We start from the raw sequence: 15,469 nt of genomic DNA on the forward strand, positions 1-15,469 counted from the left end.
CAAGTGACCTCAGTCACGCAATTGTCCTTCCATAAAGTGATGCGTAATCCCGGTGTCATTAATACAATCAGATTGCAATCAACTCTTTTACCACACAACTATAAAGAGTGTCACATCTCTTCACTACAACTGAACACATAAATCATCACGGTTTAAATCACACCAAAACAAATGAAATACCATCTGCAAAAAGTTGCAGTCAGTCAGTCAGTCAGACAATCCAATCCGCTAACAGATCTCCAGCGGGGAAAGGCCATGAAGAAACAGCGGAGACCAACATAGATCAGTAGTCCAACAATAGACATAAGTAGATCCAATTCTAGTTGATCCTGCGACACAGCTACAGTACACACTTTTTACTACAAACAAAACAAACTGGGTCTCAACGAGCTTCCAAGCTGAGGGTAGAACACTTCCTCTCTCGCGCCACTGTCACAGAAAACTCCCCTTTTGCGCAGCTGTGGCTGGCTATTTAATAGGGAATTAAAGGGGAAGCGCCCTACTGGTAGGAGAAGCACTGCGATGGTTCAGACAAATTCAGGGCCGTCACAGCGTGGCTCTGGCTCACTTTAAACAGTAGGATACACTCTAGTGAACCCATTACCCTTTTCTACTCCTTCTCCTTTATGACAGCACCAGTTGCACCCATGTTCACCATTAAACTGTTTGATATTCTTTGTCATGTTTTAACGTTGGACAATAAATACTAAGATATTAGTGAATGATTATGTTAACATTTATACAGCCAGGACCATCGGCAGAGGGGATGACCCCTTTGGGCATAAGTAATAAGTAATGCCACACTGCAGGCCTGCAGTAGAGGTGGCACCTGCAGCACAGCCATGGTGAAAGACCTGGCCGTGGCTGTGTTTGGGTGAGAGGTGATTGCTACCCATGGATTATCTGGAAAATTGGAAATGCCAATAAAGGGACTTCAGCAAAGCCGGGCCTTGATGAGGGAAAAGTCAAACTGATCATTGGTAAGGGAAACAATTAGACCGTAATGCAGCACTAAAAAGTTATTTCCAGTGGCAAAACCCATTTAGTAACTCATAAAATGTTTTACTTTGACCGGATTTGGATTTGTAGAAACTGCAAAACAAGTTTCCAGATATACCCCCCAAATTCATCCGAGCAATCAAACAGGCAAAATGTCTGTACAGAGTGTCACACCCTGGTTCTGGGGACTCTATATGTTGAGCCAGGGTGTGTAGATTCTATGTGTTTGTGTTCTGTGTTGATATTCTAGTTGTTGAATTTCTATGTTGGCCGGAGTGGTTCTCAATCAGAGGCAACGAGTGTCAGCTGTTGCTGGTTGTCTCTGATTGGGAACCACATTTAGACAGGCTTTTTTCCCACAGTAGTTGTGGGATCTGTTTCCGTGTTGGTTGTGTTAGACCTAGGACGTCACGTTATCGTTTGTTGTTTTGTTGTTCGTGTAAGCATTTAATAAAGAAGTATGTTTGCAGTCCACGCTGCGCCTTGGTCCTCCTCCTTCGACGATCGTGACAGAAGATCCCACCATAACAGGACCAAGCAGCGTGTCCAGGAGGAAGCGCCGGGTAAGGAGCTGGAGAGGTTGGCGATGGCCCAGGTGGGCCAATTGTGGTCCTGGGAGGACATGCTCGCGGGAAAAGGGCCATGGGCTAAGGTTAAGGCCCTGGCGAGAGAGGAGCAACAGCGTCAACAATTTTTTTTAGGGGGGGGGCACACGGCATGGGCGACGGGGCAGCAGGAGGCAGCTACAGGGCGTATTGGGAGGTTAGGTGAGGAGGCCACCAGGTTAAGGGGGCTATTGGTCCAGAGGGAGCAGGAGTTAGTGGTTCAGAGGGAGGAGCTAATGGAGGCGATAAGGGAAAAGGAGAGAGTAGAGGCACGGCGAGAGGAACTGTGTAGGCAGCTGAGGGAGCGGAGGAATATGAAGAAACCCAGTCCCGCTCCTCACACCAAGCAAGTGGTGTGTGTCACCAGTCCGGTCCGGCCCGTTCCTGCTCCCCGCACTAAGTTGATGGTGCGCGTCGCCAGCCCGGTACGGCCCGTTCCTGCTCCCCGCACCAAGCCAATGGTGCGCGTCGCCAGCCCGGTCCGGCCTGTTCCTGCTCCCCGCACCAAGCCAATGGTGCGCGTCGCCAGCCCGGTCCGGCCTGTTCCTGCTCCCTGCACCAAGCCAATGGTGCGCGTCGCCAGCCCGGTCCGGCCTGTTCCTGCCCCTCGCACCAAGCCTACGGTGCGCGTCGCCAGCCCGGCCCGGCCTGTTCCTGCCCCTCGCACCAAGCCTATGGTGCGCGTCGTCAGCCCGGTACGGCCCGTTCCTGCTCCACGCACCAAGCCAATGGTGCGCGTCGCCAGCCCGGCCCGGCCTGTTCCTGCTCCCCGCACCAAGCCAATGGTGCGCGTCGTCAGCCCGGCCCGGCCTGTTCCTGCTCCCCGCACCAAGCTAATGGTGCGCGTCGCCAGCCCGGCACGGCCTGTTCCTGCTCCCCGCACCAAGCTAATGGTGCGCGTCGCCAGCCCGGCCCGGCCTGTTCCTGCTCCCCGCACCAAGCTAATGGTGCGCGTCGCCAGCCCGGCCCGCCCTGTTCCTGCTCCCCGCACCAAGCTAATGGTGCGCGTCGCCAGCCCGGCCCGGCCTGTTCCTGCTCCCCGCACCAAGCTAATGGTGCGTGTCGCCAGCCCGGCCCGGCCTGTTCCTGCTCCCCGCACCAAGCTAATGGTGCGCGTCGCCAGCCCGGCCCGGCCTGTTCCTGCCCCTCGCACCAAGCCTACGGTGCGCGTCGCCAGCCCGGCCCGGCCTGTTCCTGCCACTCGCACCAAGCCAGGGGTGCGAGTCGTCAGCCCGGTACGGCCCGTTCCTGCTCCACGCACCAAGCCAGGGGTGCGCATCGTCAGCCCGGTCCGGCCCGTTGCTGCTCCACGCACCAAGCCAGGGGTGCGCGTCGTCAGTCCGGCACAACCCGTGCCTGGGTCACCGGTGCCTGGTCAGGTACCGGTCAGCTGCTCCACACCGGAGCCTAAGCAATCCGCTCCTACGATGTCCAGTCCAGCTCCAGCCAGCGGGGCCAGACCGGACCAGGGGCGCTACGGGGGGATGGTTGGAGGGTGGTGGTCAAGCCCGGAGCCGGAACCGCCTCCGAGGAGGAATGCCCACCCAGCCCTCCCCTGTTTGGTTTATGTTTAGGCGCGGTCGCAGTCCGCGCCTTTGGGGGGGGGGTACTGTCACACCCTGGTTCTGGGGACTCTATATGTTGAGCCAGGGTGTGTAGATTCTATGTGTTTGTGTTCTGTGTTGATATTCTAGTTGTTGAATTTCTATGTTGGCCGGAGTGGTTCTCAATCAGAGGCAACGAGTGTCAGCTGTTGCTGGTTGTCTCTGATTGGGAACCACATTTAGACAGGCTGTTTTCCCACAGTAGTTGTGGGATCTGTTTCCGTGTTGGTTGTGTTAGACCTAGGACGTCACGTTATCGTTTGTTGTTTTGTTGTTCGTGTAAGCATTTAATAAAGAAGTATGTTTGCAGTCCACGCTGCGCCTTGGTCCTCCTCCTTCGACGATCGTGACACAGAGACAAAGTGGAGTCGCCATTCAACGGCTCAGACACAAGACGTATGTGTTAGGGACTCCAGACAAACACGGATTACAAAGAAAAAAAAACAGCCACGTCGCGGACACCAACGTCTTGCTCCCGGACAAGCTAAACACCTTCTTCGCCCGCTTTGAGGATAACACAGTGCCACCGACGAGGGCCGCTCCTCAGGACTCTGAGCTCTCGTTCTCATTGGCCGACATGAGTAAGACATTTAAGTGTATTAACCCTCGCAGGGCTGCCAGACCAGACGACATCCCTAGCCTCGTCCTCAGAGCATGCACAGACCAGCTGGCTGGAGTGTTTACAGATATATTCAATCTCTCCCTATCCCAGTCTGCTGTCCCCACTTGCTTCAAGATGTCCACCATTTTTCCTGTACCCAAGAAAGCGAAGGTAACTAAACTAAATGACTATTGCCTCGTAGCATTCACTTCTGTCATCATGAAGTGTTTTGAGAGGCTAGTTAAGGATCATATCACCTCCACCTTACCCAACACCCTAGGCCCACTGCAATTTGCATACCGCCCCAATAGATCCACGGATGACGCAATCGCCATCGTACTGCACACTGCCCTATCCCATCTGGACAAGAAGAATACCTATGTAGGAATGTTGTTCATTGACTACAGCTCAGTCTTCAACTCCATAGTACCCTCCAAGCTCATCATTATGCTCGGGCCCTGGGTCTGAACCCCGCCCTGTGCAACGGAATCCTGGGCTTCCTGAGGGGCCGTCCCCAGTTGGTGAAGGTAGGCAACAACACCTCCACTACTCTGATACTCAACAAAGGAGTCCCACAAGGGTGCGTGCTCAGCCCCCTCCTGTATTCCCTGTTCACCCATGACTGCGTGGCCAAGCACACCTTCAACTCAATCATCAAGTTTGCAGACGACACAACAGTGGTAGGCCTGATTACCAACAACGACGAGACAGCCTACAGGGAGGAGGTGAGGGCCCTTGCAGAGTGGGGCTAGGAAAATAACTTCTCCCTCAATGTCAACAAAATGAAGGAGCTGATCGTGGACTTCAGGAGACAGCACATCGACAGGGCCACAGTGGAGAAGGTGGAAAGCTTAAAGTTCCTCAGCGTACACATCAAAGACAATCTGAAATGGTCCACCCACACAGACAATGTGGTGAAGAAGGCACAACAGCGCCTCTTCTGAAGAAATTTGTCTTGGCCTCTAAGACCCTCACAAACTTTACAGATGCACCATTGAGAGCGTCCTGTCCAGCTGTATCATCGCCTGGTATGGCAACTGCACCGTCCACAACCGCAGGGCTCTCCAGAGGGTGGTGTGGTCTGCCCAACACATCACCGGGGGCACACTGCCTGCCCTCCAGGAATCTACAGCACCCGTTGTCACAGGAAGGCCAAGAAGATCATCAAGGACCTCAGCCACCCGAGCCACGGCCTGTTCACCCCGCTATTATCCAGAAAGCGAGGTCAGTACAGGTGCATCAAAGCTGGGACCGAGATACTGAAAAACAGCTGCTATCTCAAGGCCAACAGACTGTTAAATAGCCATCACTAGCCGGCCTTCACCCAGTACCCTGCCCTGAACTTAGTCACTGTCACTAGCAGGATACCACCCGGTTACTCAACCCTGCACCTTCGAGGCTGCTGCACTTTGTACATGTGGTCCTTTGTAGCTCAATTGGTAGAGCATGGCGCTTGTAACGCCAGGGTAGTGGGTTTGATCCCCGGGACCACCCATACGTAAAAATGTACAGTGGGGAAAAAAAGTATTTAGTCAGCCACCAATTGTGCAAGTTCTCCCACTTAAACAGATGAGAGAGGCCTGTAATTTTCATCATAGGTACACGTCAACTATGACAGACAAAATGAGAAACATTTTTCCAGAAAATCACATTGTAGGATTTTTTATGAATTTATTTGCAAATTATGGTGGAAAATAAGTATTTGGTCACCTACAAACAAGCAAGATTTCTGGCTCTCACAGACCTGTAACTTCTTCTTTAAGAGGCTCCTCTGTCCTCTACTCGTTACCTGTATTAATGGCACCTGTTTGAACTTGTTATCAGTATAAAAGACACCTGTCCACAACCTCAAACAGTCACACTCCAAACTCCACTATGGCCAAGACCAAAGAGCTGTCAAAGGACAGAATTGTAGACCTGCACCAGTCTGGGAAGATTGAATCTGCAATAGGTAAGCAGCTTGGTTTGAAGAAATCAACTATGGGAGCAATTATTAGGAAATGGAAGACATACAAGACCACTGATAATCTCCCTCGATCTGGGGCTCCACGCAAGATCTCACCCCGTGGGGTCAAAATGATCACAAGAACGGTGAGCAAAAATCCCAGAACCACACGGGGGGACCTAGTGAATGAACTGCAGAGAGCTGGGACCAAAGTAACAAAGCCTACCATCAGTAACACACTACGCCACCAGGGACTCAAATCCTGCAGTGCCAGACGTGTCCCCCTGCTTAAGCCAGTACATGTCCAGGCCCGTCTGAAGTTTGCTAGAGTGCATTTGGATGATCCAGAAGAGGATTGGGAGAATGTCATGTGGTCAGATGAAACCAAAATAGAACTTTTTGGTAAAAACTCAACTCGTCGTGTTTGGAGGACAAAGAATGCTGAGTTGCATCCAAAGAACACCATACCTACTGTTAAGCATGGGGGTGGAAACATCATGCTTTGGGGCTGTTTTTCTGCAAAGGGACCAGGACAACTGATCTGTGTAAAGGAAAGAATGAATGGGGCCATGTATCGTGAGATTTTGAGTGAAACCCTCCTTCCATCAGCAAGGGCATTGAAGATGAAACGTGGCTGGGTCTTTCAGTATGAAAATGATCCCAAACACACCGCCTGGGCAACGAAGGAGTGGCTTCGTAAGAAGCATTTCAAGGTCCTGGAGTGGCCTAGTCAGTCTCCAGATCTCAACCCCATAGAAAATCTTTGGAGGGAGTTGAAAGTCCGTGTTGCCCAGCGACAGCCCCAAAACATCACTGCTCTAAAGGAGATCTGCATGGAGGAATGGGCCAAAATACCAGCAACAGTGTGTGAAAACCTTGTGAAGACTTACAGAAAAGTCTTCACTTACAGAAAAGTCTTCACGAGTTCTACCCCCAAGCCATAAGACTCCTGAACAGCTAATCATGGCTACCCGGACTATTTGCACTGCCCCCCCACCCCATCCTTTTTACGCTGCTGCTACTCTGTTAAGTATTTATGCATAGTCACTTTAACTCTACCCACATGTACATATTACCTCAACTAGCCGGTGCCCCCGCACATTGACTATGCAACGGTACCCCCCTGTATATATAGCCTCCCTACTGTCACTTTATTCTATTGTATATATAGCCTCCCTACTGTCACTTTATTTTTTACTTCTGCTCTTTTTTTTCTCAACACTTTTTTGTTGTTGTTTTATTCTTACTTTTTTGTTTAAAATAAATGCACTGTTGGTTAAGGGCTGTAAGTAAGCATTTCACTGTAATGTCTGCACCTGTTGTATTCGGCGCATGTGACCAATAAAATTTGATTTGATTTGATTTGATTTGAGAAAACGTTTGACCTGTGTCATTGCCAACAAAGGGTATATAACAAAGTATTGAGAAACTTTTGTTATTGACCAAATACTTATTTTCCACCATAATTTGCAAATAAATTCATTAAAAATCCTACAATGTGATTTTCTGGATTTTCTTTTCTCATTTTGTCTGTCATAGTTGACCTGTACCTATGATGAAAATTAAAGGCCTCTCTCATCTTTTTAAGTGGGAGAACTTGCACAATTGGTGGCTGACTAAATACTTTTTTTCCCCACTGTATGCACGCATGACTGTAAGTCGCTTTGGATAAAAGCGTCTGCTAAATGGCATATTATTATATTATTACATAGACATGGAACACTGGTCAGTTTAATAATGGAACACTGGTCACTATAACAATGTTTACATACGGTTTTATCCATTTCATATGTATATACTATATTCTAATCAAGGCCATCCTATTCAGCTATTGCTGTACATATACTATTCTATCCTGTGTATTCTTCAGATATACTACATACAATACCGGTCCAAAGTTTTCTTTATTTTTACTATTTTCTACATTGTAGAATAATAGTGAAGACATCAAAACTATGAAATAACACATATGGAATCATGTAGTAACCAAAAAAGTGTTAAACAAATCAAAATATATTTTATATTTGAGATTCTTTAAATAGCCACCCTTTGCCTTGATGACAGCTTTGCACACTCTTGGCATTCTATCAACCAGCTTCACCTGGAATGCTTTTCCAACAGTCTTGAAGGAGCACCCACATATGCTGAGCACTTGTTGGCTGCTTTTCCTTCACTCTGCCGTCCGACTCATCCCAAACCATCTCAATTGAGTTGAGGTCGGGGGATTGTGGAGGCCAGGTCATCTGATGCAGCACTCCATCACTCTCCTTCTTGGTAAAATAGCCCTTACACAGCCTGGAGGTGCGTTGGGTCATTGTCTTGTTGAAAAACAAATGATAGTCCCACTATGCACAAACCAGATGGGATGGATTATCACTGCAGAATGCTGTGGTAGCCATGCTGGTTAAGTGTCACAGACAGTGTCACCAGCAGACAGTGTCACCAGCAAAGCACCCCCACACCATAACACCTCCTCCTCCATGCTTTACGGTGGGAAATACACATTCAGAGATCATGCGTTCACCCAAAGTCTCACAAAGACACAGCGGTTGGAACCAAAAATCTACAATTTGGACTCCAGACCAAAGGACAAATTTCCACCGTTCCACTGTTTCTTGGCCCAAGCAAGTCTCTTCTTATTATTGGTGTCCTTTAGTAGTGGTTTCTTTGCAGCAATTCGACCATGAAGGCCAGATTCACACAGTCTCCTCTGAACAGTTGATGTTGAGATGTGTCTGTCACTTGAACTCTGTGAAGCATTTATTTGGGCTGCAATTTCTGAGGCTGGTAACTCTAAGCCAGTTTCATCATAGCGCTTGATGGTTTTTGCGACTGCACTTGAAGAAACTTTAAAAGATCTTGACATTTTCCGTATTGACTGACCTTCATGCCTTAAAGTAATGATGGACTGTCATTTCTCTTAGCTTATTTGAACTGTTCTTGCCATAATATGGACTTGGTCTTTTACCAAATAGGGCTACCTTCTGTATAACCCCCCTACCTTGTCACAACACAACTGACTGGCTCAAACGCATTAAGAAGGAAAGAAATTCCACAAATTAACTTTTAAGAAGGCACACCTGTTAATTGAAATACATTCCAGGTGACTACCTCATGAAGCTGGTTGAGAGAATGCCAAGAGTGTGCAAAGCTGTCATCAAGGCAAAGGGTGGCTATTTGAAGAATCTCAAATATAACATATTTTCTTATTAGTTTAACACTTTTTTTGGTTACTACATGATTCCATATGTGTTATTTCATAGTTTTGATGTCTTCACTATTATTCTACAATGTAGAAAATAGTAAAAATTAAGAAAAACCCTTCAATGAGTAGGTGTTCTAAAACTTTTGACCGGTAGTGTATTCTATCCACATACTGTCCATAATGTCTATACATCCCATCACATATATACACTACATTACCAAAAGTATGTGGACACCTGCTCGTCAAACATCTCATTCCAAAATCATGGGCGTTAATATGGAGTTGTTCCCCCCTTTGCTGCTATAACAGCCTCCACTCTTCTGGGAAGGCTTTCCATTAGATGTTGGAACATTGGAACATCCAATTCATCCCTAAGGTGTTCGATGGGGTTGAGATCAGGGCTCTGTGCAGCCCAGTCAAGTTCTTCCACATCGATCTCGACAAACCATTTCTGTATGGACCTCGCTTTGTGCACGGGGGCATTGTCATGCTGAAACAGGAAAGGGCTTTCCCCAAACTGTTGCCACAATGTTGGAAGCACAGAATCATCTAGAATGTCATTGTATGCTGTAGTGTTAAGATTTCCCTTCACTGGAACTAAGGGGCCTAGCCCGAACCATGAAAAACAGCCCCAGACCATATACAAAAAAAAAATGTATGCACGCATGACTGTAAGTCGCTTTGGATAAAAGCGTCTGCTAAATGGCATATTATTATTATTATTATTATTCCTTCTCCACCAAACTTTACAGTTGACACTATGCATTGGAGCAGGTAGCGTTCTCCTGGCATCCGCTAAACCCAGATTTGTTAGTCGGACTGTCAGATGGTGAAGCGTGATTCATCACTCCAGTGAACGCATTTCCAAGTGAGCTTTACACCACTCCAGCTGACACTTGGCATTGCGCATGGTGATCTTGGGCTTGTGTGCGGATGCTCGGCCATGGAAACCAAATTTCATGAAGCTCCCGACGAACAGTTATTGTGCTGACGTTGCTTCCAGAGGCAGTTTGGAACTCGGTAGTGAGTGTTGCAACCGAGGACAGACGATTTTGATGTGCTACGAGCTTCAGCCCTCGGTGGTCCCGTTTTGTGCACTTCTGTGGCCTACCACTTCGCGGCTGAGCCGTTGTTGCTCCTAGACGTTTCCACTTCACAATAACAGCACTTACAGTTGACCGGGGAAGCTCCAGCAGGGCAGAAATTTGACAAACTGACTTGTTGGAAAGGTGGCATCCTATGATGGTGACACGTTGAGGTCACTGAGCTCTTCAGTAAGGCCATTCTACTGCCAATGTTTTTCTTTGGAGATTGCATGGCTGTGTGCTCGATTTTATACACCTGTCAGCAACGGGTGTGGCTGAAATAGCTGAATCCACTAATATACTTTTGTATATATAGTGTATATATTTATACTCCGGACTCCGACATTGCTCATCCTAATATTTATATATTTCTTAATTCCATTCTTTTACTTTTAGATTTGTGTGTATTGTTGTGTATTTTTAGATATTACTGCACTGTTAGAGCTAGGAACACAAGCATTTCGCTACACCCGCAATAACATCTGCTAAATATGTGTATGCGACCAATAAACTTTTATTTTATTTGAGCAGCACTGAGGGAGAAGATGAACGATGAGCATAAACTTCACATCAGGTATAGGTTTACATACCTTCTTGTCAATGTATAGGTGTGTTGCGTGTTAATATACATATTTCTTCTGTGTTTTTCAGGCAAAAAATGCTTACGTGAGCAACGTTTCCCTTAACCCCAAATTACCTATTTTATTCAGTTATAGTAACACCCCTCCTTTGCTTCGCTTCCTACTTTTCCCAGGGGTCAGCTTTTTTACTTGTTTATCTGGAAAGGAAGAATTCTTGAGTGGAAGGCTCCACAACACCTGAGCGTTGTAGTGTTGTCACTTCAATGAAGCCATTTGCATGGTTCAGACCATTGAGTGGTGTTTTTTTTTATTTCAGCATAGAGAGAAAAGACAATATCAATATTTAATAAAAGTAAAAAGGAAGTTATGTCTTCAGTGTTCTTTTGTAACATGTTTAATAGTAGGCCTATATCATTACATAGGCTAATCATTACCCATGTGACTGAGTTGACAGCCTATTAGTAATACCGCATATATGGCCTTAATAACCATGTTTAAAAACGATCAAGTTTGTTTCTGTTCCAAGTACGACCCCTTTCATTGAGTTGGATTTATGATAGTAAGTAAGATTCTGGTAAGTATGACCTAACGGTTACTTGTGATTTCCTTTGTCACTGTTCCTCATGTAACACACGCACACATACCGTTTCTGCCGTTACATCCTGTGAACTCTGCCCCTCTCATCTCTTTCCTCTCCTCCCCAGTTAAGACCGAGCCTATGAGCTCCAGTGAGACTGACTAACACAGGCAGCAGCACTGGACAGCCATGCAGGCAATTCTCCAAGGAATCATATTTTATGCAGTGCTGGAGCTGAAATGGACAATCAAACTCATCCTTTGTTGCTGCATTGAATAATGAAATGACCATGCAATCTGATATCTTGTGCTTTCTGTCCATAAAAAAAAAAAAAACATGTATTGTCCTACAGTAAATTCTATATGAAGCATGAGGAAGGGATCCTGCAGGTTGTCCTACAGGAAAATGGCTCTGAAAATCCTATGGGACTTTTTTTGTAAGGGAACCTACAATTAAAAAGTGAAAAATACACACAAACTTTATAGCAACATAACCCATGGTAATATTGTTTTACGTAATTTATGGCTAAGATTTATAGTTCCCTACACACAATAAATCAATGTCTCAATGCTTTGCTAAAGCATCACACCTGCTCTACCCCCCGCTTCTCCTTTATACGCAGTCTACCTAGAAAAGTATGATCACTTACGATAAAATCAGACATTTTTTTTATCATAATCTACTCGGTGAAAGAATGGTTTACACTTTAAACACGAGCAATAAACGCAAGGGATTAAGATTTAAATGAACTGAAATGCAAATCAAAGCCATGTATACTACAGAAGTATACTGCCACTTAGTGATTGAATTCAGAATTACAACTCATCCGGGAAAAAAAGACTCTGAATAAATATATAGGGGGATTTAACGATAGGACAGCGTATTGGCGTTTGTGTTACATTGTTATTTGTCCGTGTCTCCGCAAATTTGGTCGAGGTTACATTAGCTAATCGGCCAGCTAGCTAACTATTGGGAGTTGCGAAACATTGAAATTGGCTTAATCAACTGACAAAATCATTTTAGTATGCACCGAAGACGGGTAATAGGATTACGCCACCCGTTGTCGTGCTCTTTTATGACAACCTATAACGTTTGCTAGCTATTGTTGTTGTGGTGTTGCTGGCTAACTAAACTTGGGAAGCTGCTAGCTATGGCTAACTAAACTTGGGAAGCTGCTAGCTATGTAACGTTATTGTTACAGCTTTTGAGTTTTTGTTGAAGTAAATTAGAATTATAGTAAGTCTCCATACGGAGGGAGGTCATGGTGACTCGTAAACAGAAAAATATTATAAGATACGTGGAAGATGGCAGTTTAACGAAGCTGAAGTCCTACTTTCGGAAACACTCCGACCTCGACGTCAACTTCTCCCAGGGGAAAAAGCGCAGGACTCCCCTGCACCTGGCCTGCTCGCTCGGTGATGACGCCATCCTCCGGCTTTTGTTGAAGTATGGAGCCGACATCCTTCAGAAAGACAAGAAAGGGGACACGCCCCTACACATTGCTGCTAACAAGGCTCTGAAACATGGCAAAAAAGGTGAAGGTCTGCCAGTATTACTAAAAACAAAAATATGTAGCTAGGATAATAACACGCCTTCTAACCTTGTTCTTTTTTATCCCCTTTTATCATGTAGTATATGATGACTTCGTCGTGCCCCTTCAAAAGAGTTGCCCAGATGCCATGGTTGCACCAAATAATGCAGGAATTACACCTCAGGACCTACTGCAATGGATTACATTTGAGAAGGTATGAATGTCTCTGCCATATGCATGTGTAATAGGTTTTTTTAGGACAGAGCTAGGACATGGTTGTATTGTGTGCACATACTTGAGCACTGTTTCTGATGCTACTTTTCTCCCAAAGACTGCACCGAGGGGGAAGTCTTCAAAAGCGACAGATGCTGAGAAAGAGTGGCAAGAGAAGCTCTTTGGGGAATGCCAGGATGAGTTTTTTGAAACCTTTGGACAATATGATGGTAATATTTCACTCTTGAATAATGTGATTAAATAATTGTACATTTGTCATATTGATGTTTTTTTATTTATTTGGCAGATGATTTATTTGCGGAAGATACCGATGAGGAGGACTTTCAAGACTGGGCAGATAGAATTAGACATGAGTATGTCACTAAACAGCATGCAGAGGCTCAAAGACTGGCATCCTCAGGTTCTCATGGGAAGGGGAAGAAAGGTGCGGATGAGGAGGAGCGGGCTAACAGAGAGCTGCATGAGAGGCTACAGAGGGAGCATGACGAGTACCTGGCGCGTGCTGCACGGAAAGAGGAGGAGACGCGTCAGGGGAAGAAGCGGCGCTACGAGGAGCGATGTGCAGATACCTTCAGCACTGACACTGCAGCAGCGGCCACCACAAAATTGAGTTATCGGGACATCCCCTGGCCGGCACCGAAGGGCTCAATTGAGGAGATGGTGGAGGTGATGCTGCATGGTGCAGACAGGAAAGACATGCCAGTGTTCCGTAAACTCCTCAGGCGCCAGCAGACCGTTTGGCACCCCGATAGGTTTGCCCAGCGCTGTGGGGCCCGGCTGGAGGAGGGAGACAAGCAGAGGATCCTGGACACTGTCACTGCTCTCTCACAGGAGCTCAATAGACTGGCTCAGAGCCTCAGGTGACAAAGTCAGACTGGAATGGAACCTGAGATATGAGATGTTGAACAGTCGGTCATTTAGCCACTCACGGTCCTGTTCATGCAGGGCAGTGGTTATGTTTCAAGTTGTGGTCAGTTGTTTTGATCTGTCAAAACAAATTTCCACTTGAAGCACCTAATTTCTTGGATAAACTTGGCTGAGCTTCTTATATGGTAACTCAATCTTGTCACCATGCCAATGTGTTGAGTGAATGCCATATTTCGCAGAGTGCTGTATTGTGTTGTGAACTTCTCGGCACTAGGACTTGATGGAAGAGATGATGTTGCTGGAGAGAATAAGTGTTTGCCTTGTTTAATTTCTCAAATTAATTGAAAATAAATAACCTGTGATTTCTTGATCACATAAGTATTGCTTGAATCAATACTTGGAGGAAGCACATTTGGCAGCAAACCGCCATGAATCTTTATGAACACCTCTTAGGGGTGCAACATTTATCCATTATTGGCAAAGGTTCTGCCAAGTTGGTTAGGGATCATTGATGGACACTGGACATCAACCTTCATGTTATGCCACTGATTTTCAAGCTGTCAGAACTGACAATATTTGTATCCACAAATAAATGTTGAAACAAGTTGTGTAAAGCCTGTGTATAGACAAAATTGAAGATAACATCCAATACCAATATTTAGTGAACACTTAAACACTTACGCAAATGGTTTACATTAGTTTGTAAGTGCTACTAGCATCATTAATAATATGATCGTGTCATGGTAACCCTGCAGAAAAAATGAGAAAAGACACTTGTTATTATGATGTTGTCATGAACCTGGCCTGCCTTATTCAGACAAGTTCAGCATGTTACCCAACTGAAAAAATTATGAAGCTATTTGGGTTAAGGATTGGGAGGGGATCAAAAGGACCACGATGACACAAACTGCACAATACACTCTACCCTCTAAGGCAGAGTGCTGATGAGATCAAAGTGGGTCAGATTTTTTTTATTTTTAAGATCACAGTAAGTAAACAGTTTGATGGAGAAACATTTGACTTGATTTTAAAATGAGAAACTATTGGACAGCATTTATGAACCTACCACCACCTAAAATCCTCATACAGGCCTACACACACAAAGAAAGGGCAGATGGTCCACCCGAATTTGAATGATGGAACTGAATAAATGAAAGGATGCCCTAGTTGCCAGATTCGGTACAAAATCCCAAATGTAAATTATAGCTGTAGGGCGTATTCGTCCTCCGTATAGGCTATCAGAAAAGTGAAAATGTATTGAGAAAAAATGCACATTCAAATGAATGAATGAATCTACAATTCTCTGTGTTTTTGGAAATGTTATAGAAAAATATCTTGACTGTACTAGGCCTGATGGCTTTGTTTATTTATCTCTTGCCACAAGGGCTCATAGCCTATGAATCATAGGCTTTATTGAGAATAATGTAGTATTTTCGTATTGGTAATTTTGCATTCAAAAAGTGGATTATTATTTGAGTGTATAGACTGTGGGTTTAGGCCATACTCTACCTTTATACACTTTGATAATAGCAGTCTATACTCTAGTGTCAAATCTAAATTGGGGGACTAAAATAAAGCTATCTGGCAACCTGCAGTCGCGCTCTGGCTATATAGGCAGCCAACATATTGCGATTA

At 45.7% G+C, this 15,469-nt stretch overlaps 1 protein-coding gene across 1 annotated transcript; it reads left to right on the plus strand.

The window, feature by feature from the left end:
- Nucleotides 1–12,115: 12,115 nt before the first annotated feature.
- Nucleotides 12,116–14,445, plus strand: LOC311128375 (NF-kappa-B inhibitor-like protein 1). Its single transcript, XM_084160491.1, has 4 exons — nt 12,116–12,737; nt 12,835–12,947; nt 13,065–13,176; nt 13,254–14,445. The coding sequence occupies exons 1-4, from the start codon at nt 12,464–12,466 to the stop codon at nt 13,829–13,831; spliced, it is 1,077 nt and encodes a 358-aa protein (XP_084016617.1). The 5' UTR covers nt 12,116–12,463; the 3' UTR covers nt 13,832–14,445.
- The last annotated feature ends 1,024 nt before the right edge of the window (nt 14,446–15,469 follow it).

This window comes from Coregonus lavaretus (genome assembly GCF_964263955.1).
Source record: "Coregonus lavaretus genome assembly, chromosome: 4".
Lineage (NCBI taxonomy): Eukaryota > Metazoa > Chordata > Actinopteri > Salmoniformes > Salmonidae > Coregonus > Coregonus lavaretus.

Excerpts from the sequence above, each read along its gene's own strand:
- LOC311128375 (XM_084160491.1), top strand. The coding sequence starts at position 12,464 with ATGGTGACTCGTAAACAGAAAAATATTATAAGATACGTGGAAGATGGC. Across the intron at positions 12,948-13,064 it reads AATGGATTACATTTGAGAAG|ACTGCACCGAGGGGGAAGTC; the intron begins GTATGAATGTCT and ends TTTCTCCCAAAG. Across the intron at positions 13,177-13,253 it reads AACCTTTGGACAATATGATG|ATGATTTATTTGCGGAAGAT; the intron begins GTAATATTTCAC and ends TTTATTTGGCAG.